This window comes from Eublepharis macularius, chromosome 4 (assembly GCF_028583425.1).
Source record: "Eublepharis macularius isolate TG4126 chromosome 4, MPM_Emac_v1.0, whole genome shotgun sequence".
NCBI lineage: Eukaryota > Metazoa > Chordata > Lepidosauria > Squamata > Eublepharidae > Eublepharis > Eublepharis macularius.
The window spans coordinates 82,595,537-82,618,699 of NC_072793.1; the positions used below are offsets into that span (position 1 = coordinate 82,595,537).

The 23,163-nt window shown below is 44.7% G+C and overlaps 1 protein-coding gene across 2 annotated transcripts in view; it reads right to left on the bottom strand.

Moving 5' to 3' along the window:
* ANXA6 (annexin A6) overlaps nucleotides 1-23,163 on the bottom strand; it is a 67,286-nt gene that overhangs the window by 29,605 nt on the left and 14,518 nt on the right. For both annotated transcript variants that reach the window (XM_054976258.1, XM_054976257.1), the window contains exons 3-13: nucleotides 20,175-20,265; nucleotides 18,940-19,034; nucleotides 17,996-18,109; nucleotides 17,625-17,715; nucleotides 10,521-10,600; nucleotides 10,381-10,437; nucleotides 7,133-7,226; nucleotides 6,030-6,125; nucleotides 3,898-3,956; nucleotides 976-1,098; nucleotides 651-709 (exon numbers count right to left, since the gene is read on the bottom strand). In XM_054976258.1, the coding sequence (XP_054832233.1) occupies nucleotides 651-709; nucleotides 976-1,098; nucleotides 3,898-3,956; nucleotides 6,030-6,125; nucleotides 7,133-7,226; nucleotides 10,381-10,437; nucleotides 10,521-10,600; nucleotides 17,625-17,715; nucleotides 17,996-18,109; nucleotides 18,940-19,034; nucleotides 20,175-20,265 (959 nt within the window). The remainder of the gene's footprint in view (nucleotides 1-650; nucleotides 710-975; nucleotides 1,099-3,897; nucleotides 3,957-6,029; nucleotides 6,126-7,132; nucleotides 7,227-10,380; nucleotides 10,438-10,520; nucleotides 10,601-17,624; nucleotides 17,716-17,995; nucleotides 18,110-18,939; nucleotides 19,035-20,174; nucleotides 20,266-23,163) is intronic.

A 23,163-nucleotide genomic window follows, 5' to 3' on the forward strand; every position in this document is an offset into this window, starting at 1 on the left:
CTCTTATTAGAAATTTAAGCATTTTATGGCAATATAATTGTTTAAGAACTTTGAAGGAGTTGCTAGTATTTTGTTGGTTTCTATGGTAGGGAAGAGCTCAGTTATATACTTCTGAACAAAGATATAAAATAAGGCAAAGTCCTTCATATTTAGCCTTGTGTGTGCTGATAAATGAAAACAAAGAAATATACCTATTTCGACACACAAAATGCTAGTTTTGAAGGGATCCTAAAGTCTTCTTTTGTTTCTATTTTACAGCACAGAGGGTGTGCTTTTTCAGGGATCTCCGAATCTAGGGGTCAGAGAAATGCACACCTATGGAACTTTTTTTCTCTAGTGTTCATGGTACATATCGACACTAGAAAAAAATTATGCAAAAAACAACCCCAAAGTGATAAACCCTCTTGCACTGCTTGTCGGATCTCCCACAGAATAAGCTTCAACTTGAACAACAATTTGGGAAAGAACCAAAATCCAGATACAAAAAGCTGCCCTAGAAGGATTTTGCAAAGATACCTAGATTAAGGTCTATTAACTCATCAAGAGGCAGCACTCTGCTCAAATAAATGGAATGCCTTGTAGTCTAGTCTGATTAAGTAAAATGACAAGAGAACAATTCTCCAAGTAACAGTAGGACTGAACGCTCTTACTCATCGTCTCCTCCACAGAGTTTCAGCAGTGCTTTTTTGTAATCCCCAGATGTGTCGCTCTGTAAAGAAAAAGAGCAGCAAAATTTAAAGGAAAAATTACCCTCAGAAAGCTTCACCCAACCATACATGGCAAATGAAGGAAAGAGTAAAAATGAGATCTCAAAAATGATAGGACTACAATGGAATTCAACAGACTTGCAATAACATGATCTTGATTCTCTGTAAAAATTGAATGAGTGACATCAATGCCAGAATAAATGGCTAGTGTAGAAGCAGTCTCTGTCTCTCATACGTATCAGTGACAGTGCAAGCACTCTGTATTTACCTCAATCATGTGGTGAAGGGATTTCTCATATTTAGTCCGAAATATCTCTCGAATGTCCAACATGTCAATCTCACTGCGTGACACCATAATCCGAATTAACGTGTTGTCCCTTGTTCCTAAACCCTACAATAAATTGGGATTTATTTCAAAGCGTGATGGTGGAAAAATCAGAGCATAAACGAATATATGTAAAAATCACAAATGTATGACTGTCACAAACAACTAATTTATCCCAGGTTTATTGTGAGGTTTGCTCATTTTTAAAAAAAAATAAAAGCAGTACTTCTCTTAGATATTTTTGTTCAGTAAGGAGGTAGATATAAAGACATTATTATGTTATCTAGTTGTACAGGTGAAAACACATGCACACATCCTTAGAATCTGAGATCTTAGAATCTTCTTGTTTGGGGTGCCAGAATTTAAAAGAACCACTCGCTAGTAAGTCATGTTACATCATGGTAGACCAAGTACCATTACTGGTAGTTATCCCCCACCTCATAACCTTTAGTATCACATTACACATCAATCCTTGATACGAATTTGGAATAAGTTTAAGGTAAGAATAACAATGAAAACACCATTGTGGATCTCTCCACATGAAACTTTTTAAAGAAGAGAAATATTACATAAGGATAAGTGGCTAACATATTACGATTTATGTAACTTCTCTCGAGGGGATATAAAAATATGTTCAAAAGAAGAACTGAAAGAGAAAGGTCTTGAGTGTCAATAGCTTGCATATATGCAACTATCAGAAAGATTTAAAAATGATCTTAAATTGTATGGTATGGAGGAAACGATGAGTACATTTGAAAAAGAGCTATGTACAAATGAGAATCATTTAATATCTAGAATGTATAAATTTGTATTAAAAATAGAATTGGAAGAAGAACAAGTGAAGGACTGTATGGTTAAATGGGCTAAAAATTTTTGGATATAACATTCATATGGAGCAGTGGGAGAAAATGTGGAAATATGGCCTAAAATTTACATTGTGTTATAACTTAAAAGAGAATTTTTATAAAATGATGTACAGGTGGTACATGAACCCACAAACATTAGCCAAAACGTTTAAAGGGGTATCAAATAAATGTTGGAAATGCAAAAAAATATGTGGTGGACTTGCCCTGTTGCTAAAACGTATTAGAAACAAATACATTTAACAATACAAAAAGTACTAAAAGTAACCTACAACTAAAGCCAGAGATGTGCCTACTGAGTTTAATGGAAACTTCAACAGTAAGTGAATTTGGAATTTTAATTAGATATAAGACAACGGCTGCAAGAATAGTTTATGCAGAATATTGGAAATCGGACAAGCTTCCAACAGTAGATGATTGGTTAGTGAAGATGTTGGAGATTGTGGAAATGGCAAAATTAACGAGGTTGTTGAGAGATAAAACAACAACTAATTTTGTGAAGATCTGGAAACCTTTCATGGACTTTCTGTATGTGAAAGAGAAGTCAGAGTTCGTGATCTGTGGATTTGAAAATTAGAATTTTATGGTAGGCATTAAATATTATGCTGAAATATGGAGGTAATGGGGATATCTTATATATTTAGTAAAGATAAAGGCAATAGATAAATTTAGTAAAGATAAAGGCAATACGAAAGAACTTCTGACTAAGTAACGAGTTTAACAAAGTTCTATAAAGTGTGTTAATTGGTATCTCTTCCTCCTTGCTTCTCTCCCTTCCTATTTTTTATATCTGTTGTCTATGTTAATTTTTGTTTGTTGTAATAATATAAAAACAACAATAATAAAAAAGACCTTTAGTCTCACAGCTTATTACAAATATTTCATTTTCTAAAGGGAAAATCTTCTAAATATCTAATTCTGAACTTGGTCTCAGGATGCAGATGAAAAGATGTACCCAACATTTCCACACAGGAAAAGGGGTGTCGTCTCGCTGCAAACTGTATTCAAGTTTGAAGAAAAATCTTACAACTGTAAACGTTTGAGAAGACAGTTTAAAACCCCTTGAAGTTTAAAAAAAAACCCTTATATCTGTACAGGCAATGCAGGGGGGAAATCCCCTTTGGATAACATTCTTTAGACCCCTGCCTTGGGCAGGTTCCCTAGAAAAGTGGCATAAAAATTAGAAGTTGCTTTGCCCAAGGGGTCAGGAGCAGAGGCCATATGAAAGACGGAACAAATGATCTGAGGTAAATCAGCAGCCAAAGGGGGGAGGAGCCAAAAAGGTAGATGAGAAGGAAGCCAGTAAGTTGTATTAGTGTGGGAAGGGGAACCAGTGACATAGACAAGATTCCTCCAACTACTCCTTTTACTTTTTCTGTTAATTCTATCTGCTAATAAACATTTACAGTTGGGCTGTATACAGAAATGATGCCTTTTTTTCTGCTGTGGAACAAAATTCATTTTTCTCTGCCCTTGCTCCTAAATTCCAGCTGTTCCAATTTATTGCTGATATGAAAGAGGATGGAAAGCAAATGAAAGCATTTGAGATAAGGGCATCACGTGGTCCAAGTGATGGGAGAAGTGAATGACTGGAGTGGCAGAATTTTGAACAGAGGTCTGTCACAGGGAGGCCAGAAAGAAAAAATTTGTGTGGAAATCAAGGTAAGGAATCAGCAGATAAGTTTTAGATGAGAAGACAGAGTGAACCTTTAAAATGTTGTATAGAGAGAAGCAACAAGGTTTAACAACATTATACAAGTGAAGTTTAGACTGTATCTAGTAGATGATTAGACAGGAAATAATCTGACTATTAAAACCATTTTCATTCTATTTGTAATGCAACAAGAGCTGTCTTCCTTAATAGTGTAAGCCGTCTCTGTAGTAATACACTGGAACTTCATTGCTTTTCACTGTCAGGATGTAAGCAATGCAGATGGAAATATGAAAAAGTGATGATAATTTGAGAGAGAAGACAGCATATAGCGCCTGGCAAACCACTCACCTTCATGGCTTTGAAGAGTCGGTCTGCAAAATACTCCGATGTACTCCTGATATTTTTCACTGTGAAGGGAAACCAGCAGAAAAAGTCATCTAGAATTCAGTAAAATGCAATGCCTTCCTTGGTCCTTCAGCCCTTCGAAACCCAGTGGTTGGCAAGGAAGAGAAAATGCTTTCAAATATCCATATGAGAAACAGTGTTCTTACTACTCCAAAAAATAAAATAAAGCACTAAGAGGAAAGGCCCCAATGCCAAACTCATCCATACAAGCCATATATGCAAGGAAAATTCCTTGCACTCCTAAATCTGCAACCTTGCTCAAGCAGTGTTGTACGAAGCAGTAGCATGAAGTGGTACTAGGTTCTGCACACCTAATAATCATATAATAATAACATTCGATTTATATACCACCCTTCAGGACAACTTAACGCCCACTCAGAGTGGTTTACAAAGTATGTCATTATTATCCCTACAATAAAACACCCTGTGAGGTGGGAGAAGCTGTGACTGACCCAAGGTCACCCAGCTGGCTTCAAGCCGAGGAGTGGGAAATCAAACCCAGTTCTCCAGATTAGAGTCCCGCACTCTTAACCTCTACACTGAACTTGCTCTGAACCTGAACTACTCTATTTCCTGACTAGACATGGCCACGAACAGCATTAGGAACAGAAAAAACCAACGAACAGCCTAATCTGCTGTTCTCGAACAAGCTGTTTGTGAGGCCCCATCCTAAACGAACAGGTGGTCATTAAAAGCCGCACCTGCTGCAATCAATCCCCTTGGCAACCAGAGGCAAGGAGGGACTGAACTCTGTCTGAACTCCTTCTGGCTTTCCTTCTGGCTTTAACCCTTCAAAGTACTTCCAGCAGAGAGTCCTGTTTTTGCCTCTGTGAAGAGAAAATGACAGCCAAAGGGGAGACCCGTGGATCATGCCTTTCCAAGGGTGCAATCTCTCTGAAACTTGGGGGGTCTACAGAGGACAGTGAGGACTATGTCCCCTACAAATCTGGTGGGTATTGGACATTGGGAAGGTCAGTTTGTGGGGTGTTTAAAGGGCCCTGCCCCTTGCATGTGGCAAGAAAGGGCCCTTTAAACTATCACCTGGCAGGCGGCAGGGGGGAATCCCCCCGTGCCACCTGCCAGCTGATAGTTTAAAGGGATCTTTAAAGGGCCAAGTAAGTGGGTTTGATGGGAGGGGGGCTAAGTGGGGGGTTGGGGTGGGGGGGTTATGCCCCCCACGAACAACAAACAACAAACATGTCCGGGAACAGTTCATGTTCGTTGTTCATGGATGGCACTGAACGACGAACAGGGTGTTCAGGTTCCCCCCCCCCCCCCGTTCGTGCCCATGTCTATTCCTGACCCTGTCAGCTAACCAGCCAGACTACGCAAACAGCCTGGGACTCCTTCCTTTGCTGTGGGGAAAGGCAGGGAATCCACAGGGGCTCTTCAGTGGTGCCATGTGACTTAAGTGGGGGGGGGGGTCAGCTCTTCTAACTGAGACATCCATACTCCTGATTTTCAAAACTCTCCCCACTCACTGATATGCTTCCATATTGCTGAAACCAGAACAACAACAAAAAAGCTACCTTCATAGTGAATAGCAGAATAAGAGGTCTAAAGATAGCTATGGTCAAAGAATATTTTTAGTATTGGTTTCTTAATTTGTCTCTCAATTGTTTTACTCACAAATGTAAATATCTGGGAATACAAATACTGACTAAGTGTAACATCTGCACATGCAATGTGGTATCTGACAAATTATCAACAATAATATTAATTATTTTAATTAAAAACGTAATAATATGTAGAATATTTGCAATAAAAATATGTAGATTAGTTCCAGTTCCCAAGTTCTCCATACAGATCTTTCATGCTGAAGTCTCCTATCCACTAACTTAAATCCTCATTTTCAAATCTTTGTGTCTAATCTAAGATGGTTTGTCATATAATGCATTTAGGAGTCTACCTCTGATACCTGTGCTCCAAACATCAACCAATTTAACATACAACTTGGCATCTTTGAGAAGCAAAGACATCCAAATGACCACAGAATTAGTTTGAATGAATGGGGCCTTTCAAGATTCACTTCTGTTCGAATTCAACTCTTCAAAGTACAGCATAGGCCAACTCACCCACTGCTAGCATCAGTTTCTCAAAGTCCCCAGACAGCTCTCCCCGGATGCTTGATTCTATAGGCTTGCCTGCCGTTTTCAGATACTCATCGAACACTGAAAAGAAAACAGGAGAACAGTCTGATACATACGCCAAATCACTAACATGCTCTAAGCACTGCAGTACTTGGTACCAAAGAATCTCATATATCTGGTAAAGAGCTACTTAATTAGGATCATAAGGAAAGCCATATATGCTGCCATTAAGTCCTTGTACGAAGGTCAAGGCAAAAATGTGAGAGAATATAACCTGAATGCAATATTGAACATTTCTAGAATATTGTATTGTGAACACTGAGTTCTTGAATGGATTGGGTCAGGTGTCCTTTGGGTACCTTACAGTCTACAATTCTATTTGAGGAGTATTAAAGTCCTCCAATACTGACAGATTCACTGGGTGCAGTATGATAACTACCTTTAGCTCAGCATTTCTTGTTATCCTTGGCTGTGCCCTTTCACTGCTGAAATTTGGATGGCTAAAATACTTAGGTTAAGGACTCATTAAAAATTTTGTGAGTAGCGATGGCACTAATATCACCAATTAGGTATTATATCAACAGCCTACTTTTCATGACAATAATAAACAGTCTCCTCACAGCCATTTTGATCAGCAAAGAAACTGAATACAATAATGAAGAAATGGGGATTCTTTTACAGAGACAAACCAGAGCTAGTTGAATACATTTAAACAGGCTTAGGTGTGTGTGTGTGGCAGTACAGAATAAGGATCTGGCCCCACAACTTCAAGATGGGAACAGAAGGTCAAAGTGTCTGTATTTCAAAGGAGAATTCTGTGAAGCTCTAGTCACAGATCAATTCCTGATCCAATAGAAAGGTATTTGCAGGGTCCAATGCAGTAACGTAACCAAACTGCAAAGAATGGCTTTAGCAAACCATTCAGTAATTTCCTACTGTGCATAGCAATAATAAAGTCAGTCAGATGAACTCTTCCTGTGCATCACAACTAACTGACATTCACTCCAGGAAGATGTGATGCGCTGCAAAAAAGGAAGAGAAAGCTGTGGTTTAAGAATCAAATAATCTCTTTTGAATGCAGTGCTCACCAAGCCGCAAGTGTTGTTTGCTTCGGTTTCCAAGAATATAAATGAACTGGGCCTCATCTGTGCCCCACTGAAGTTCTCCAGCATCCAACAGGTCCTTTTAAGAAAGCACAACACAACTGCAGCAGCTTAAAGTAGGGAGTAAATACAAAGAGGTGACTAAGTCCAAACTCCCCAAATCTTCTCTTGTTAATGTATATGAATTATCTTAGAACAGTGATCTGTGCAAGCCAAGGCAAAACATTGGCTTGGTTCCGACAGAATGTGAAACCACTATTTATTTTATCTATGCATAGCTTACAAAGCCAGGATTTGGCTAACAGATAATTATTCATATCTTGATTTGACAAATGGAGGGGGAGGACGCCATGGGCCCGCAGGGCAAGGTAAGTGTGGGGCTGGGGGCTGGGGTTTGGGCAGTTTAAAGTGCCCTGTCGCTTGCAAGTGGCAGGTCCCTTTAAACTATCAGCTGGTAGGCGGCAGGGGGGGATTCAGCTGGCAGGCAGCAAGGGGACACCTGCCACTTGCAAGGCAGGAAAGGGCCCTTTAAACTGTCAAATGCCCCTTTCCCTGCCACTGCTAAGCAGCCAGAAAGGAGCATTTAAACCCCACAAACCACAAACTGGTTCGTAAACTTGCCCCAGTTCATGCCAGTTCATGGTTCCTGGTTTGTGAAAACCCACAAACCAAACAGTTCAGTTTTTTTGTGGTTGGTGCCCATCTCTAGTTAGCACGTTCAGCCATATTACTGAGATCTTGAGAGATCAACATTTGCTGCCAGTCTGTTTCTGAGCTTGATTCAAAATGCTGATTTCAATCTTTAAAGCTCTTAATAGTCTAAGACCTACATTCTTGCCCACTAAGCTTGTGAGAGTGCTACACCCATCACATCAGGGGATGCACACAGTCTCAATTCCAAGAGTGGTTAGGATGGTTCCTGCCAGTACACAGGCTTTTTCTGTGGCAGCTTTTTTTGTGGCAGCCCATCCTTTGGAATGAACTGCCGAGACAAGTGTGGGAAGTGCCACCCCTGGCTATCTTCCGAAAAAAATGTAGGACTGAATAGTTTAAAAGGTCCTTTAGTAACTGACCTGCTATTGGACTGAGTTTTAAATATCACCCTGCTTTTGAAGTCCTAATGATTGTGATTTTATTTATATATTTAAAGACAGCTTTGAGTGATCCCAAAAAGCAACAAATAAATATATTAAATGAACAAATCTATGGTATGACTGCATTTGGATCTGGAAAGGTATACCAAAGAGCAACCAAAACCAAGTGGTTGGTTTAGGAGACTGGAGATTTTCAGGGTTGTATCCTATAAACTGCTTGTGCACAGATTATGGATCTTTCCCACCCACCCATCCCCCCAGCAGTCATTTCCAGCCTCTAGAAAGTTAGCTCTTGGAATCATGAGGCTCATGTAGAGTAAAAGCCATGCAGGAAGATGTTCTTCAGTAAAGACGGGCAGGAGTGAAATCATTCCCCCTCATCACTGCAGCCCACTAACCCACAAGACTTTTACTCCAATGTGTCCCATAACCCCATAACCCCCCCAGGATTGATTGGAAATTACCAGTAGCGGGAAGGGAGAGCAGAGAAGATTCACGACTAGCTGTACCTTCTGCTGACACATTATTGACAAGATAGAGGTTTATAAAAGTACACACACAGTGGAGAAAGTGGAGAGAGAGAACTTTTCCCCCTTTCCCAAAGTACAAGACACTTGGGGACACAATGACATTTATGAGTAACAGATTCAAGACAGATTATAGAAAGTATGTCTGTACACAACACATCTCCCTCATGTGAAATGTACAACCACAGCATTTAGAAATAACTGTAAAGGGGGATTGAACAAATTGGGGAAGCACAGGTTCATTAAAGGGACACCTCCCCCATGTTTGTAGGCATTATACTTCTAAAAAACAGTTGCTGGAGGGCAGCTTTATCAATTGCTTGTTTGTGGGCCTTCCAGGAATCTCTGATTGGCCACTGTGGTGGAAAACAAACTGCTGGACTAGATGGATAACTGATCAGATTCAGCAGGCTATTCTTATATTCACAACTTAACCACTCTGTGGCCTAAGTTCTTATGAATATTTAGATAAATATATCTTAAAGTTAGGGAGGTCTTATTTCAAAATTACTCCCCATATCACACCCTGACCTGGATGGTCCAGGCTAGCCTGATCTTGTGAGATCTCAGAAACTAAGCTGGGTTGGGTATGGTTATTACCTGGATGGGAGACGGCCAAGTCAGTCCTGGGTCACTACACAGAGGCAGGCAATGGCAAACCACCTCTGAATGTCTCTTGCCTTGAAAACCCTATGGGGTTGTCATAAGGCAGCTATGACTTGATGGCACTTTACACACAGACCCATATCACAATTAGTAGGGATTGCAATTAATCAAACTGAAAAATCTGCAAATAAATATATTTGAAAGCAGAATTGTTTGAAAATTTGTTCGGTAGTCTCTATTCAATAAGCTAACGTGGAAAATCTGGCTCTTGTGGGCTCACAAACAGTAAATAATCAACATCAGAAAAGGAACCAACTCATAAGCAGAACCATGCTGGATCAGACCAAAGGCTCATCTAGTCCAGCATTCTGTTCACCCAGCAGCCAAACAGCTGCCCCAAGGAAGCCCACAAGCAGGATAACTGCAAGAGCATCCTCTCACCTGTTCTCCCCGGCAACTTAAATAAAGAGGCATGCTGCCTCTGGTACTGGAGGAAATCATGCCCATCTCTAGTTAGCACATATGAGTAGTAGCCACTGATAGCCCCAACCTGTATAAATTTGTCCATTCCCTTTGTAAAGTCTTCCAAGTTGGCAACCATCACCACATCCTGTGGTAGAGTTCCAGAATTCAACTATGTGCTATGTGAAGAATTTCCTTTTGTTTGTCCTGAATCTCCCACTCCTCAGTTTCAGTGGATGCTCCTGGGCTCTAGTACTATGAGAGATGGAGAAAAGTTTCTTCCTGTCTAGGCAGTTCAGGCAAACTATGTCCTCTAACTGAATCTCAAAGGCAAGAAAGGCTTGAGGGTGGAAGTGCGAACAATCCAGACATTCACTGCTAGTAGTTCTTTTTCCTAAGGACTAGGGCATTTGAGGGGAAGTTAACATCAGAATGTGTAAGTAACATTTTAATCATGACACTGGTCAGATTTTCTAGCACACAAATGTCTTCCAATCCTGGATATGTTCCAGTACAAAGACTGTTCCATTCTTCAGCAAAGTACCTTGGCATCTTGTTCCACTAACTCTTCACTCACAACATCATCTTCTTCCCGGTTGCCCTGCAGAAAGGACAATGAATTAATTCCATTACAACTGTGTGTGAAGTGATGATGGTTGCAGAACTGCTTACAGCCAAACATACCTGAAGGAGAACAATTAGCATCTTTTTGAAATGCCCAGAGGTGTCTGCTATGACTTCCTCCTCTAGGTCCTTCTCATAGGCTGCAAGAATGCACACAAAAAAGAGAGGAAATAAAAATTAAATTACATCTTTCATATCAACAGCCACAAGGAAAATTCATAAACAATTGAACTGGAAATTTTTTTGTTCATTCATTTTACCATGCACCTAGACTGTAGGGGTCATCACATGTTCAGCAAGCATTCAAAAAGAAAATAGAGCAAGCACTTAGAAAAACAGGGTTTCTCACCTGTAACTGTTGATCGTCGAGTCTCTTCTGTGCAGACACACATTGGGGACTGCGCAGGCGCAGGCCAGCCGCGGAGAAGATTCTTTTAGCTTCTAGAAATGTGACGGGGACGTTCGGGCCCACCGCGCATGCGCGCCGGTGTTCCCGCCAATTTTGAAGTACAAGTACCCGAACGTCCCCAGCATTCCCTCAGTTCACCTGAGCCGCCGGAGAACAATGGAGTAAACCAAGCACTCACAGCGGGGCAGGCGGGAGGGAATGTGTGTCTGCACAGAAGAGACTCGACGATCAACAGTTACAGGTGAGAAACCCTGTTTATCGTCGTCGTCCTTCTGTGCAGCCCCACATTGGGAGAATAGCTAGCATCTCACCAATGGGGGCGGGTGTGAGTGTCTATGAGAACAGAGAGTGCAGAACAGCCGTGCCAACAGCGGATTCACGGCGTGCATTCACGTCTATGGAATAATGTTTAATGAAAGTGTCAGCGGTAGACCACGTTGCAGCTTGGCAGACGTCCTGGAGTGGCACTCCTCGGAGGAAGGCAGCAGAGGCAGCTTGTGCTCGAGTAGAATGAGCAGTAATCGACAACGGGCACCGAACTCCAGCTTGCTGATAACAAAGTTTAATTGCAGACACAATCCAGCGAGAAATGGACTGGGCAGAAGCTGGCGAGCCCTTGCGAGGGCCAGAGTAACATAGAAACAAGGCAGGAGACTTCCTGAAACACTTGGTGCGATGTAAATAAAACAATAAAGCACGTTTCACATCCAATGTGTGTAGAGTACGTTCCTCTGGGGAAGAGGGTGTAGGAAAAAAGGAAGGAAGGACCACCTTTTGACGCAGGTGAAATTTTGAAACCACCTTGGGCAGGAACTGCATACTAGTGTGGAGCATGACCGTACCGGGGAAAAATTGCAGGAAGGGGGGGTCACACCTCAGAGCAGACAACTCCCCAACCCGCCTGGAGGAAGTGACTGCAACCAAAAAGGCCACCTTCTGTGTGAGCAGAGGCAAGGGACAGGTAGACAGGGGCTCAAAAGGGGAGAGCATCAGACGGGAGAGCACCAGGGTCAGGCTCCACTGAGGAATAGGATGGGCCCTAGGAGGAAAGGACCTTAGTAGGCCCTTCAGGAACTGTTTGGACAGCCAATGTGCAAACACAGTCCTCCCATCAATCTGCTCATGGAAGGCAGAGATAGCAGCCATGTGCACCTTAACACTGGAGAACGCCAGGCCCTGGGAGCACAGGTCCAGGAGGTACTCCAGAATGACAGGCAGCGGGCAAGTGAAAGGGGAAACCCCTTTGGGGGCTAACCACCTAGAGAAACGTGACCACTTCCTCTGGTAGGACAACCTGGTAGACGGTTTTCGGGCATTCAGAATCACATTAAGCACCCTAGTAGAGAGGCCTAGTCTGGGGCGCAGAGGAGCCAGGCAGTCAGATTTAGCACTGCCACATCGTGATGCCACACTCCGTCCCTGAGTAGCAGGTCTGGGGCGTGTGGCAGCGGGAGACACCGCCCCTGTGACAGGGAAAGTAAAAGGGGGAACCAATCCTGGCAAGGCCACCGAGGGGCAATCAGGATACAGTGGGTTCGGAAGGCCCTGATCCTGGAGAGGACCTTGTGAAGGAGCGGGAAGGGCGGGAAGGCGTAAAAGAGCCCTGGAGACCAGGGTATCTGGAAGGCATCCCCCAGTGAACGATGGCCAATCCCGGCCCGGGAGCAAAACAGCGGGGCTTGTCTGTTGTGGGCTGTGGCAAAGAGGTCGACCAAAGGCGTGCCCCATGTGCGAAAAACCTTGTGGAGATAAACCGTGTTGAGGGACCACTCGTGCTGGGGCAAAAACACCCTGCTCAGCGTGTCTGCTGCTGTGTTGTTCTCCCCCGCAATATGAATGGCCCTGGGCAGGACGTTGTTGGCAATGGCCCAAGTCCAGAGTGCAGTCGCCTCCTTGCAGAGCTTGAGCGAGACCGTTCCTCCCTGCTTGTTGAGGTAATAGCAGGCTGTGGTATTGTCCGACAGGACCTGAACCCTCCTGTTCCGAATGACATCTGCAAAAGAAGCAAGGGAGTAACGGATCGCTCTAAGCTCTAACAGGTTAATGTGCATGCCCATTTCAAGGGAGGACCAAACACCTTGAGCAGACAGGTGTCCACAACGCCCTCCCCAGCCTAGATTGGAAGCGTCCGTGAAGACGGTGACCTCCGGCAGGAAGGGACCAAAAGGACAACCCTTGGACAAATTCTCAGGGTCAGTCCACCACACCAATGTCCGCTGTATCACCCTCGGGACGGAAAACCCACGGTGTTGACTCATAGTGAGGGGGTTGAAAACCCGAACAAACCAATTTTGTAGAGGCCTCATGCGCAGGCGTGCAAAACACACCACCGCTGTGGAGGAGGCCATAAGGCCTAACAACGTTTGAACCAGGAGGGCAGTTTGGAACCGGTTATGCACGAAGTGGCGTGCCAGGGAGGACAGCCTGCTCAAGCGGTCCGGGGGTAGATAAGCCCGGCCCAGCAGAGAGTCAAAGTGGACCCCAATGAATCTAATGCTCGTACCAGGGGACAGGACCGACTTCCCCAAATTGACCACTAGCCCCAGACCGTCTAGGACGGACAAGGTGAGGGCGATAGAAGCCCGGAGGGAGTCAGAGGAGGGACCCACCAGGAGCCAATCATCCAAATAGGGATAAACAAAACAGCCACTAGACCGTAGATGTGCCACCACGGTGGCCATACATTTAGTGAACACCCTGGGCGCCGAGGCCAGGCCAAAGGGCAAGGCCGTGTATTCATAGACAGCGCCTCCACAGGTAAAACGGAGATATTTCCTGTGGCCCTCAAAGATGGAAATGTGGAAGTAGGCGTCTTTGAGATCCAAAATGGCCATCCAGACGCCTGACTCTAAGAGTTCCAACACCCGGGACAGGGTAAGCATCCTAAACTTCTCCACCTTCAAGTAGGTATTAAGGGCCCGAAGGTCCAAAATGGGACGAGACCCCCCATCTTTCTTATCCACAAGAAAGTATCTTGAGTAAAACCCCCAAGGGGAAGTAGAGACATTGACCACCCGGACAGCACCTTTGGCAACCAACTCCAAAACATTATTTTGTAACACAACATTACAACAAGAAGCACAACGGGGTGGGTGCGAAAGAGGGGGTGCAGTGGTAAACGACAACTTATAACCACGGGCCACAACAGAGAGGACCCAGGTATCCGTAGTAATGAGTTGCCAACGGGGCAAGAAAGGCCGTAGCCTGTCCAAGAACAGGACATTAACAGCGTCCTTGGAGACCAACTGGGAAGCGTCCTGGTCTAGTCAGAAGACCGTGGGCTTCTGCGCTGAAGTCAAGGGCTTGGGCGAAGGAGGCTGCTGTCGTCCCTTGGACCGGCCGGAGCGTCTTGAAGAGTGGCGCTGCTGGCCAGAGTAGGAACGGTGGCCATAGGATTGACCGGAGGGGAACCGTCCTTGGCGCTGGTGGAACTGCTGGTAGGGGGACTGATAGGACCGGAACCTGCCGTACCGATATCTCGGACCCGACTGCGGAACCGAAGGCGCAACCCCGAGCGACTTGGCCGTCTGCTGGTTCTTCTTCATAAGAGAAAGGGACTCATCCGTTTTCTCTGAGAAGAGCTGAGGACCTTCAAACGGAAAATCCTCGACCTTGGCCTTCTTCTCGGGGGGCAGGGCAGTAGATCGAAGCCAGGCGTGCCGACGCAGGAGCACTGAGGATGCCATCGCACGCGCCGCGGAGTCGGCAGCGTCCTTGCCAGCCGTCATCTGTTGCTTCGACAAACGGAAAGCCTCAGCCTGGAGAGCCTTGACCAAGTGACGGCGATCGTCGGGGAGGTCAGAGAGGTAGGACGACAGACGCTTCCACAAGAAAAGATTGTAAGAGCCCATTATTACTTGGAAATGGGCGATCCGGAACCCCAGGGAAGCCGAAGAATACACCTTCCGACCAATTCCATCCAGCTTTCTCCCCTCCCGATCCGATGGAGCCGAAGAGGAGCCCCGTCGGAACCGAGCCTGACCCTCCTCGGCCACGATGGAAGAGGGCTTCGGATGGGCAAAGAGGTAAGGGCAATCTTCCTGTTTGAGGCGATAATATTTCTCAACCTTCTTGGCCGTAGGCGGTACAGAAGCAGGGGTCTGCCAGAGTGCCAGGGCATTGTCGACGAGATCCTCGACAGGAGGAAACGCCACCGAGGCAGGAGAGCCCGAATACAACGGCTCCAACAGCTTACTCTTGGGTTTGGAGGTCGTGGAGGCGACGTCGAGCTCCAGTGCTGCGGCCATTCGGACCATCTGCTCTGCAAACACCCTGTAATCGTCATTAGGGGACGATGAGCGGAGCTCCCCAACAGCATCATCAGGGGAAGGGTCAGAGGCCGCGTCCGACGAGTACTCAGACGGAGACGCCAAGCCCTCATCATCCTCGGAGTCGGAGAAAGCTGCTGGGGTCTGCGTCGGAACCGACGGGCGGTCAGCCGGAACCGAGGTAGAAGGCTGGGGTGCCGAAAGATGGCGACGCGGCTGAGTGGCAGGCGGAGCTGGAGGCAGAGTGGAGGGCGCCGGAACCGTGGCCAGGGGCACCGAAGGACCAGGCAGAAAGGGAGCGGACTGCTGAATCCAAGCCACAAAATCCTGCCAGGAGGCCACGTTCCCTAGGCCCGGGACAGGCTGCCAAGGAGGCAGAGCAGCAGGCAACGGAACGGACCGGTGAAACGGCGCTGGAACCGAGAAGACTGGCTGCGATGGAACGGAGACCTCCGCCGGAACCGGAGCACACGGCAGAGAGCGCTCAAACTCCTGGAACGCGTCCGAAAATCCACGGATCGACTCACAGTCGTCGGGAATCACCGGAGGAGGTGTGTGAGGAGGCGACGGGGTATGGAGGAGACTCCGGACGTCCTCAGGAGGAGGGGCCGGTCCAGGAGAGGAACCAGCCAACGAGGCCGGGGCCGGCGACAGAGCACGGCGCTTGGCCTTTGACTTGGCCTTTGCCTTCTTCGGCGGGGGCTCCGAAGAAGCCTCGGTGGCCACAGGTTTCGAAGAAGGCTTCGAAGAAGCACGTTTCTTCGCCTTTCGACTGGACGGAGCACTCACGGAACCGGAGGCGATCGAACCGTCCGGAGCGGACGCCTCCGTCGGAGCCGAGACGAGCGGTTCCGACGAGTGATGAGGAGCCAGCGAGGGGGCGACAGAGCTGGGCTTGCTCCCGGACGACCCAGAGGCTTTGGGCGGTAGAAGGTTGGCGTCCCAAAGAAAGGCCCGGAGCCTGGCCTTGCGGTCGTTCCGCGCTTTCGGAGTGAAGGCCATGCAAAACTTACAGCGCTCCACGACGTGCCCCTCGCCCAAACAGATGAGGCAGAGGTCATGACCATCAGAGTGGGTCATTTTAGTGCCACACTGTTGGCATTTTTTAAATAAAGCGGAATGGGACATAGTGGAGGCGTTTCCCAGTCAGAAGGAAACGGCAACTCACAGCTAGAAGAAAGTCGGAAGACACAAGCGACAGCTGAAGAACCTTTTCGAACGGCGGCGAAAAAGGAACTGAGGGAATGCCGGGGACGTTCGGGTACTTGTACTTCAAAATTGGCGGGAACACCGGCGCGCATGCGCGGTGGGCCCGAACGTCCCCGTCACATTTCTAGAAGCTAAAAGAATCTTCTCCGCGGCTGGCCTGCGCCTGCGCAGTCCCCAATGTGGGGCTGCACAGAAGGACGACGACGATCACTGATTCACCATTGAGCAATGGTGCTTCCAACGCACATTACATTACTTTGCACTATTCCAGAGCTGGTGAACTGGAGTTGATCCTGCCCATTCTCAATTAGGAAACCAAGTGCAAAGTTTGGCATGTAAGGACTAGGGAGGTGCGCTTCAGGTTTCCGATTCAGGGTTTTAACCCAAATTGGGCCCGATCTGTAAAGACTCGGGATTCCCAAATCAGCCCCAGCAATTGCATTCTGGCTGTTTGCATTGCAAACAGCCAGAGAAGTGCTTGCTTTCAAACTTCCCACCCTGCTTTTTTCCTCGATGGAAGGGGGAGGAGGGAACCTTCCTCCCCCTCCCATGGGAGAAAAAAGCAACGGGGTGGAAAGTTTGAAAGTACCCCTTTCCGTGGCTTCCTCCAGCTGATCAGCAGGGCAGTCCCTATGGGTCAGCTGGAGCAAGTCAAAGGGGTTTAAATGTCAAAGTGCTCCTTTCCCCATGGCTTGCAAGCTGTGGGGAAAGGGGTGCTTTGCAACCCCCGTTTGCTCCAGCTGATTCGCGGGGGAGTTCCTGTGGGTCAGCTGGAGCAAGCCAAGGGGGTTTAAATGTTAAAGCACCCATGGGCGTCTTGCAACCCTGCGTGACTTGCTTCAGCTGGCCAGCTGCGGAGGAAGCTCCCCTGCCTGTCAGCTGAAGCAAGCATCGTGAGGTAAACTTCCTTCCCCGCCGTTTATTTCACCCCATGGGAGGGGGAGGAGGGAATCCCTCCTCCCCCTCCCATCGGGTGAAATAAGCGGCAGGGAAGGAAAGTTGTCGGTGGGCTCCGAATCTGCATGGAGCATACTGAAGCGAGTCAATAAGCGATTTCTGAAGCAGCTTGTCACTTCGGAAATCGCTTATTTTCGACTCTTTTTCCTGCTTCGGAAATTCCAAAGTGGGAAATATGAAAAAAAAATTTGCACACCCCTAGTAGGAACCATTAGAAATAAAGGAAGAAACAATACAGCGACTGCATCCCAACTTTAAGTCTTAATCCTTTCACTACATGACATAACAGTAGCTGAAGCCAGCCCTGCCCTCTGCAATCACCGTCTTTGTAAGCCTCCACCAGTGCATGGATCTGCTGATTGGTCCGAGATGCCAGGATTTCAATCAGGCACTTCTCATCAGTCCCAATGCCCTACAAGTAAGGAAAACAAAATCTGTATGAAAGGCAGCACACTGAATGCCAAGAAACAAAAACCTCCAAATGGCTTTCTTTGTAGAATAGGAACAGTGGGACACTAAAGAGTTTTTTTCCATTAATTCTCCTGGTTGCTCTGATGGTTTGTTATCACTTTATTCTTTACAAGTTGTGTAATGTATTTTATAATGTATTTAACGCAAACTGCATTGAGTGGTTCACTAAAAAACATATCACTGGTTTAAAAAAATAAATATGGTCTTAGCTCTCCTCTTACCTGAAGGGCATCTTTTATTTCCTTGGCATCAAAGTACTCTAAGGGTCTCATCAGACCAACAATCAGTCGCTCAAATTTCCCCGTCAGCTCATATTTCAAGTCTGCAATCAGGTCCTATCAAGAGAAAAGATTGGTGAAGGAAAAAATGAGAGAGACTGAATCCTGGAAAAGAGTTTAGACCAAAACTCCCGAATCATTTTTTTCAATGAAATCTCAGTAAAGTTAAGAACTCATTGCAACCAACATTGCTATTGTTAATATTAGCACTTTACATAACGTATTTTAGGTTTACCCTTTTAATCAATTACCCCACCTGTGAGGTATGTCCCTCTTCTTCCTATCTTACAGACGGGAGACTGAAACTGGGAGTCAGAGACTTAACCCAAGGACAATTAATGACTCTGTGGCAGAGATGTTGTTTCCATCTAGAACTAGGTCTATAGGTCAAAGGCAGCACTCTAGCTATTGGACTACTGTTGCTGCCAGTGAAATTACTCCAAAATAAAATTCCTTACACAAAGTACCTGTCCACACAAGGTATATCCTTATCTAACAGATTACCACCTGTTACAAAGTCAAAGTGACAGCAGTGGCCTGCATTGTGGGGAGAGCAGACTATAAGTCTAATAAATAAATCAAATTTAAACTATACACACTCTGCTTTGTAGACAAAGCCCCTCATAATCCTGTAATATATCCTCATATCCTGCTCCCCACATATCCTATACCCATCTGGCCAAACCAGCCTTCTCTTTATTAGACTGCTTTTGGAATCTTCATGACTAATCTGAGATACTCCTATTCTCTGCTTCCCAACAATACAAGCTATTAATTTTTAAGGCTGTAGCACATATTCCTGAGTCAGTATAATCTGCATGTGGTGATCTTCTGAACAGACTTCCAAGGCAGAACAATAAAGACTTCTCTCCCTTTCTCAAGATTACCTTTCCATAGAGAGATTTGTAGGCTTGGCAGATCTCAATTCTTTGTTTATTGCTTCTGGATGTTATGAGGTCAAGTATGGCTTCTTTGTCACTACCTAGAGAAGAAAGAAGGCAATCAAACAAAACCCTGTAGCTTTTATTGGCACCTCCTTTGGAATGCCACTAGATTTCTATTTCCTTTTTTTCCCATTCAATTCATTCAAATACCTTTAATGGCATACACTATTTTCTTTTATAAGTGGAATCAACAGAACAGGGACAACACTGACATCCACACCTTCCACAGTTACAGGAGAAAATAAGGAAGAAAAGTGGTGTGGGATACCAGCCACATCTAACTTCTGCAGGTTCAGTAAATTTACATGTTATCAGTCCTGCTCTGCACCCTGGAAATGGCTTGGCCAATTTCAAAGAGCGATGTCATGCCCAATTTCTCTCTCATCTGCACAAAAAAATGTCCTTGGCCTCTTTTCTCCACAACTTTTCAACTGGACTAGAAATATGAATATAAAGAAACTGTTTAAAACAGCATTCTATTTCTCAGTTTTTACATCATGGAAGACCAAACCTGTGGGATTTGTGCCACACATGACACAAACAGCAGCCGCTCAACAGTATTGGGGAGAGCATGGGGCCTGTAGCATTGAGCCAAGTCTACCATCCTACCAGCATTTCTGGTTCTACGTGGCTTCCTACCCTTGGTAGTAGTTAACTAACTGAGCTGTGATGCAGCACTCTGGTGGTTCGAATCTCATCACTGCCATGAACTCACCAGGTGGTCTTGGGTAAGCAACTCCTCTCAGCCCCAGCTCCTCAGCTGTATTGTGGGGATAATAATAACACACTGACTTTGTTCACTGCTCTGGCTGCCCAGAAGAGCAATATACAAATGAACTGTTATTATTATTCAGCAGAATAGGAGCACAACATGCAGGTAAACTGAACAGTGATCTTTTCATGTTCTGCACTGAGCTACATAATCAGAGGGTGATAACTCTAGTAGAAGCTGAAGGAACAAAACAACATTGTGTCCTTTTCTCCACACGTTCTTGCCTATCTTCTCCAGCAGAGAAACAAAGGTGGCTAATGTTGTTATCCCTGCCATCAGTTGCTCGGCAGCTTTTGTTAGCAGAACAGATGATAGATTGCAAAGAGAACAAGACCCTCCAATACTCCTGTTAGTGACACAACATATTTTGATCAGATCAATCGATCACAACAACTGTAGAACATACCAAATCCCTTCATGGCATTATATAATGCCTCAGCATCCTGGTTGGCATCAAAGTCTGGGAAATCCTTCACAGAACCCCTGTATTTTCCACTCTAGGAGAAAAAGAACAGAGAGAAAAACGAGCCCATCACCTATTATATGGCCCACTAAGGAAACAACATACTGTGTAGAGAATAGAGATATTAATTAAATCCCAGTGGCTGCTCCACACTCATTAAGTTCTCTTTTAGAGATTTCACCAAATTCAAGCATCTTTATTTATTAATTAAACCATTTATATCCAACTTTCTCTCACGGCTCAAGGCACAAGACATAAGCAAACATTATAAACAATACAACCAGAAATTCTCCCCAACTGAATTACAGTCAATAAAATACAGCTGCAACTTAACACTCCATTAATAGCTATAATGAATAAGCCAGCCTCACAGAGCCCCCTAACAATTTCCAAGGGGAATTCTCCCTCACTTCCTCAGGGAGTTCATTCTATAAAGTAGGAGCAACTGCAGGCCTTCTTTAGAATAACCTGATTTCCCAGTTCAGGCTGGCCAGACTTCAGCTGTGTTGGACATACTTAGCTCACACAATCCTATAGAAATTAATTAGGTGTCAGGATCTCATCCAGGCAAGTTTGTGGGATTGTGACAAACCAGGCCTCTATGACCAGAATTGCTACCACCATTTGATCTGACAATATAGGGCAAGGGGAAATGAAGGTGCAAAATAGTCAGTGACCAAGGGCATCTGATAGTCTACCCCAGGAATGTCAAGGATGAATACATTTTTGCAGATGCATACAATCTTTCCCAATGCCAGATCAAACTGTATGGGAGCACAATAAAGGCTGGAGGCATTTCTTTCAGAAGGAGGCAGCTGCTTTGTACACAGCCATCTGTATTTCATCTCTCAGCTACTCCTTGGACACAAAACCCTCCTCCATACATGGGAATGCCAGAATACTTTCTACAGAGTTGTAAGGGACATGTCCACATAATTCAGTCCCTCTCCACATGTACTTCAGGGTACTATCTCCTAACATGTGCACCTGAGATTACTTGGAGAAACACTGCCAGCAATGATTTCCATGTTGAGCAGCACTTAGTTCTAGCGTTTACATTCTTGGAATTACTTTATGTTTCTCCTGTCTCAATTTCATGCTACCATTTCAGTACCAGTTTGTCTTTCATCTCTGGGAATTGCTTGTATGAATAAAAAACAATGGTGTGAAAAATACAGGCTAAAAAGGTTCCCAAGTTCTACAGTTTTCAGAATCTCACATGTATAAGGAGATTTTAGCCCTTCCCCCATATCTATGAGTCATCCTGACTTCCTGACAGAAAGCCTGACCTCTTGAAGTTATAAATAGGTGAGCTGCTCTGCCCAGAATTCCACTCATCTGTTCAAACTGGCAACGTCTCACAATGCCAATGCCATGCTTGTGCATCCTTCTCGTCTTGAAGACGCTTCCCTTATGCAAACGCATCCCTGCTTTCACACGACCACACCCCTGCAGCCTCCATTTTTAGATATGAGAGAAAGGGAGAGATGAGTCACTTCCAGACTATCCCTCTTGTTCTCTGGGGAGGGTTAGCAGCATGTGGAAGGAATGGATGCCATCTTACTAATATCTTTTTCACGTTCCATACTGGTTATTGAGGGTGGTGGGGGGAGACTTTTGGCCTGCTTCCATTTCCGTTTATTCAAAAAGTCTATATTGAACAATGGCTTTTAGACAGTATAAGAAAAATTAGGTTAACATTCTCAAAAATAGCTCTTGTGAATTTTAACCTAATCTTTCTTTCGTGTAAATGCCAAAGCATCTTGAGGACTAGAATCATATAAGGAGTGCAGATTAAGAGCACATTAGTGTGTAAACAATCCTTGCAGATTTTGCATATGTCATATGATATGTGCCTGAACTTGTCAGTAAAATAGCTACTGCTATCTAAACCTCAACCCAGATCATATGAACAATTAGGCTCCACTTATTAACCATGTTTATCTCACCTACATCCAAGGAATCTAGGATACTAGGGACTTTCCTATTTTATCCTAACAACACTGCACAGAAGATGAGGTTAAGATGTTGTTACAGGCTCAGGATAAATCAGTGAGCTTCTTAGCTGAGTGGGAATTTGAACTTGGGTCTCCCTGGTCTAATATTTACAATATCATATTGAGTTGGATACAATTTTAACCAGGGAATAGGGGGTGATTTTTTGCCAGTTCTCTCATTGCAGACTTTCAGTTTGCCCCTCTTGCTGTTCCTGCCCCATATTTCAGGGAGGCACAAAGGGCTGCAGCTGGAGGAGGGCTGAAGGCAGTAACATTTAGTTCTGCGATGGAAGTGACTTTATTAGCGGGAAAAAAATCAGTTGCATCAAAGCTACAGTATTATCCAGTCATATAACATATGTCTTAAGCCAATAACTGAAAGTAAAGACCACTGGACAGAACTCACTTCCATATAAAAAAGTATATCATTGTATAGATGCAGCACATGAAGAAATTAACAAATGGGAATTGTATGATTTCTAGCACAAAGCTACTTCTGTAATTTGTTAATGTGTGGAACAGTCCTCGCTATCTTGCTAAAATGATAATAGTCTTCCTGAAATATTCCTCATGCTTGTAATGCCTTTGATTTCAGGTAGAGAGTTCAGATTTTGATCTTGATATTTAAAACCCTTTCTGAATCTGATGCAGATTTTTATAAAGTCTCACCTAGAGATGTAAAGGCCGGAAGGAGACAGAAAATTAAAAAACGAACACACCCCAACCGAGGACCCTTTTTCATTTTTTCCAATAGAAAAATTGGAAAATTTGTGGGAACACTGATAAAACAATACTAATATATGGTTTAAAAGTCCAGTACTTTAACATAATAAAGTTTAACCTAGTATCCAAATATGATGATAGTTCAACCTATTGTGACTGTTTTGGTCCAAATAATAAACTTTCTTCTGTTTTCACCAGAATTTGTTTTCTAT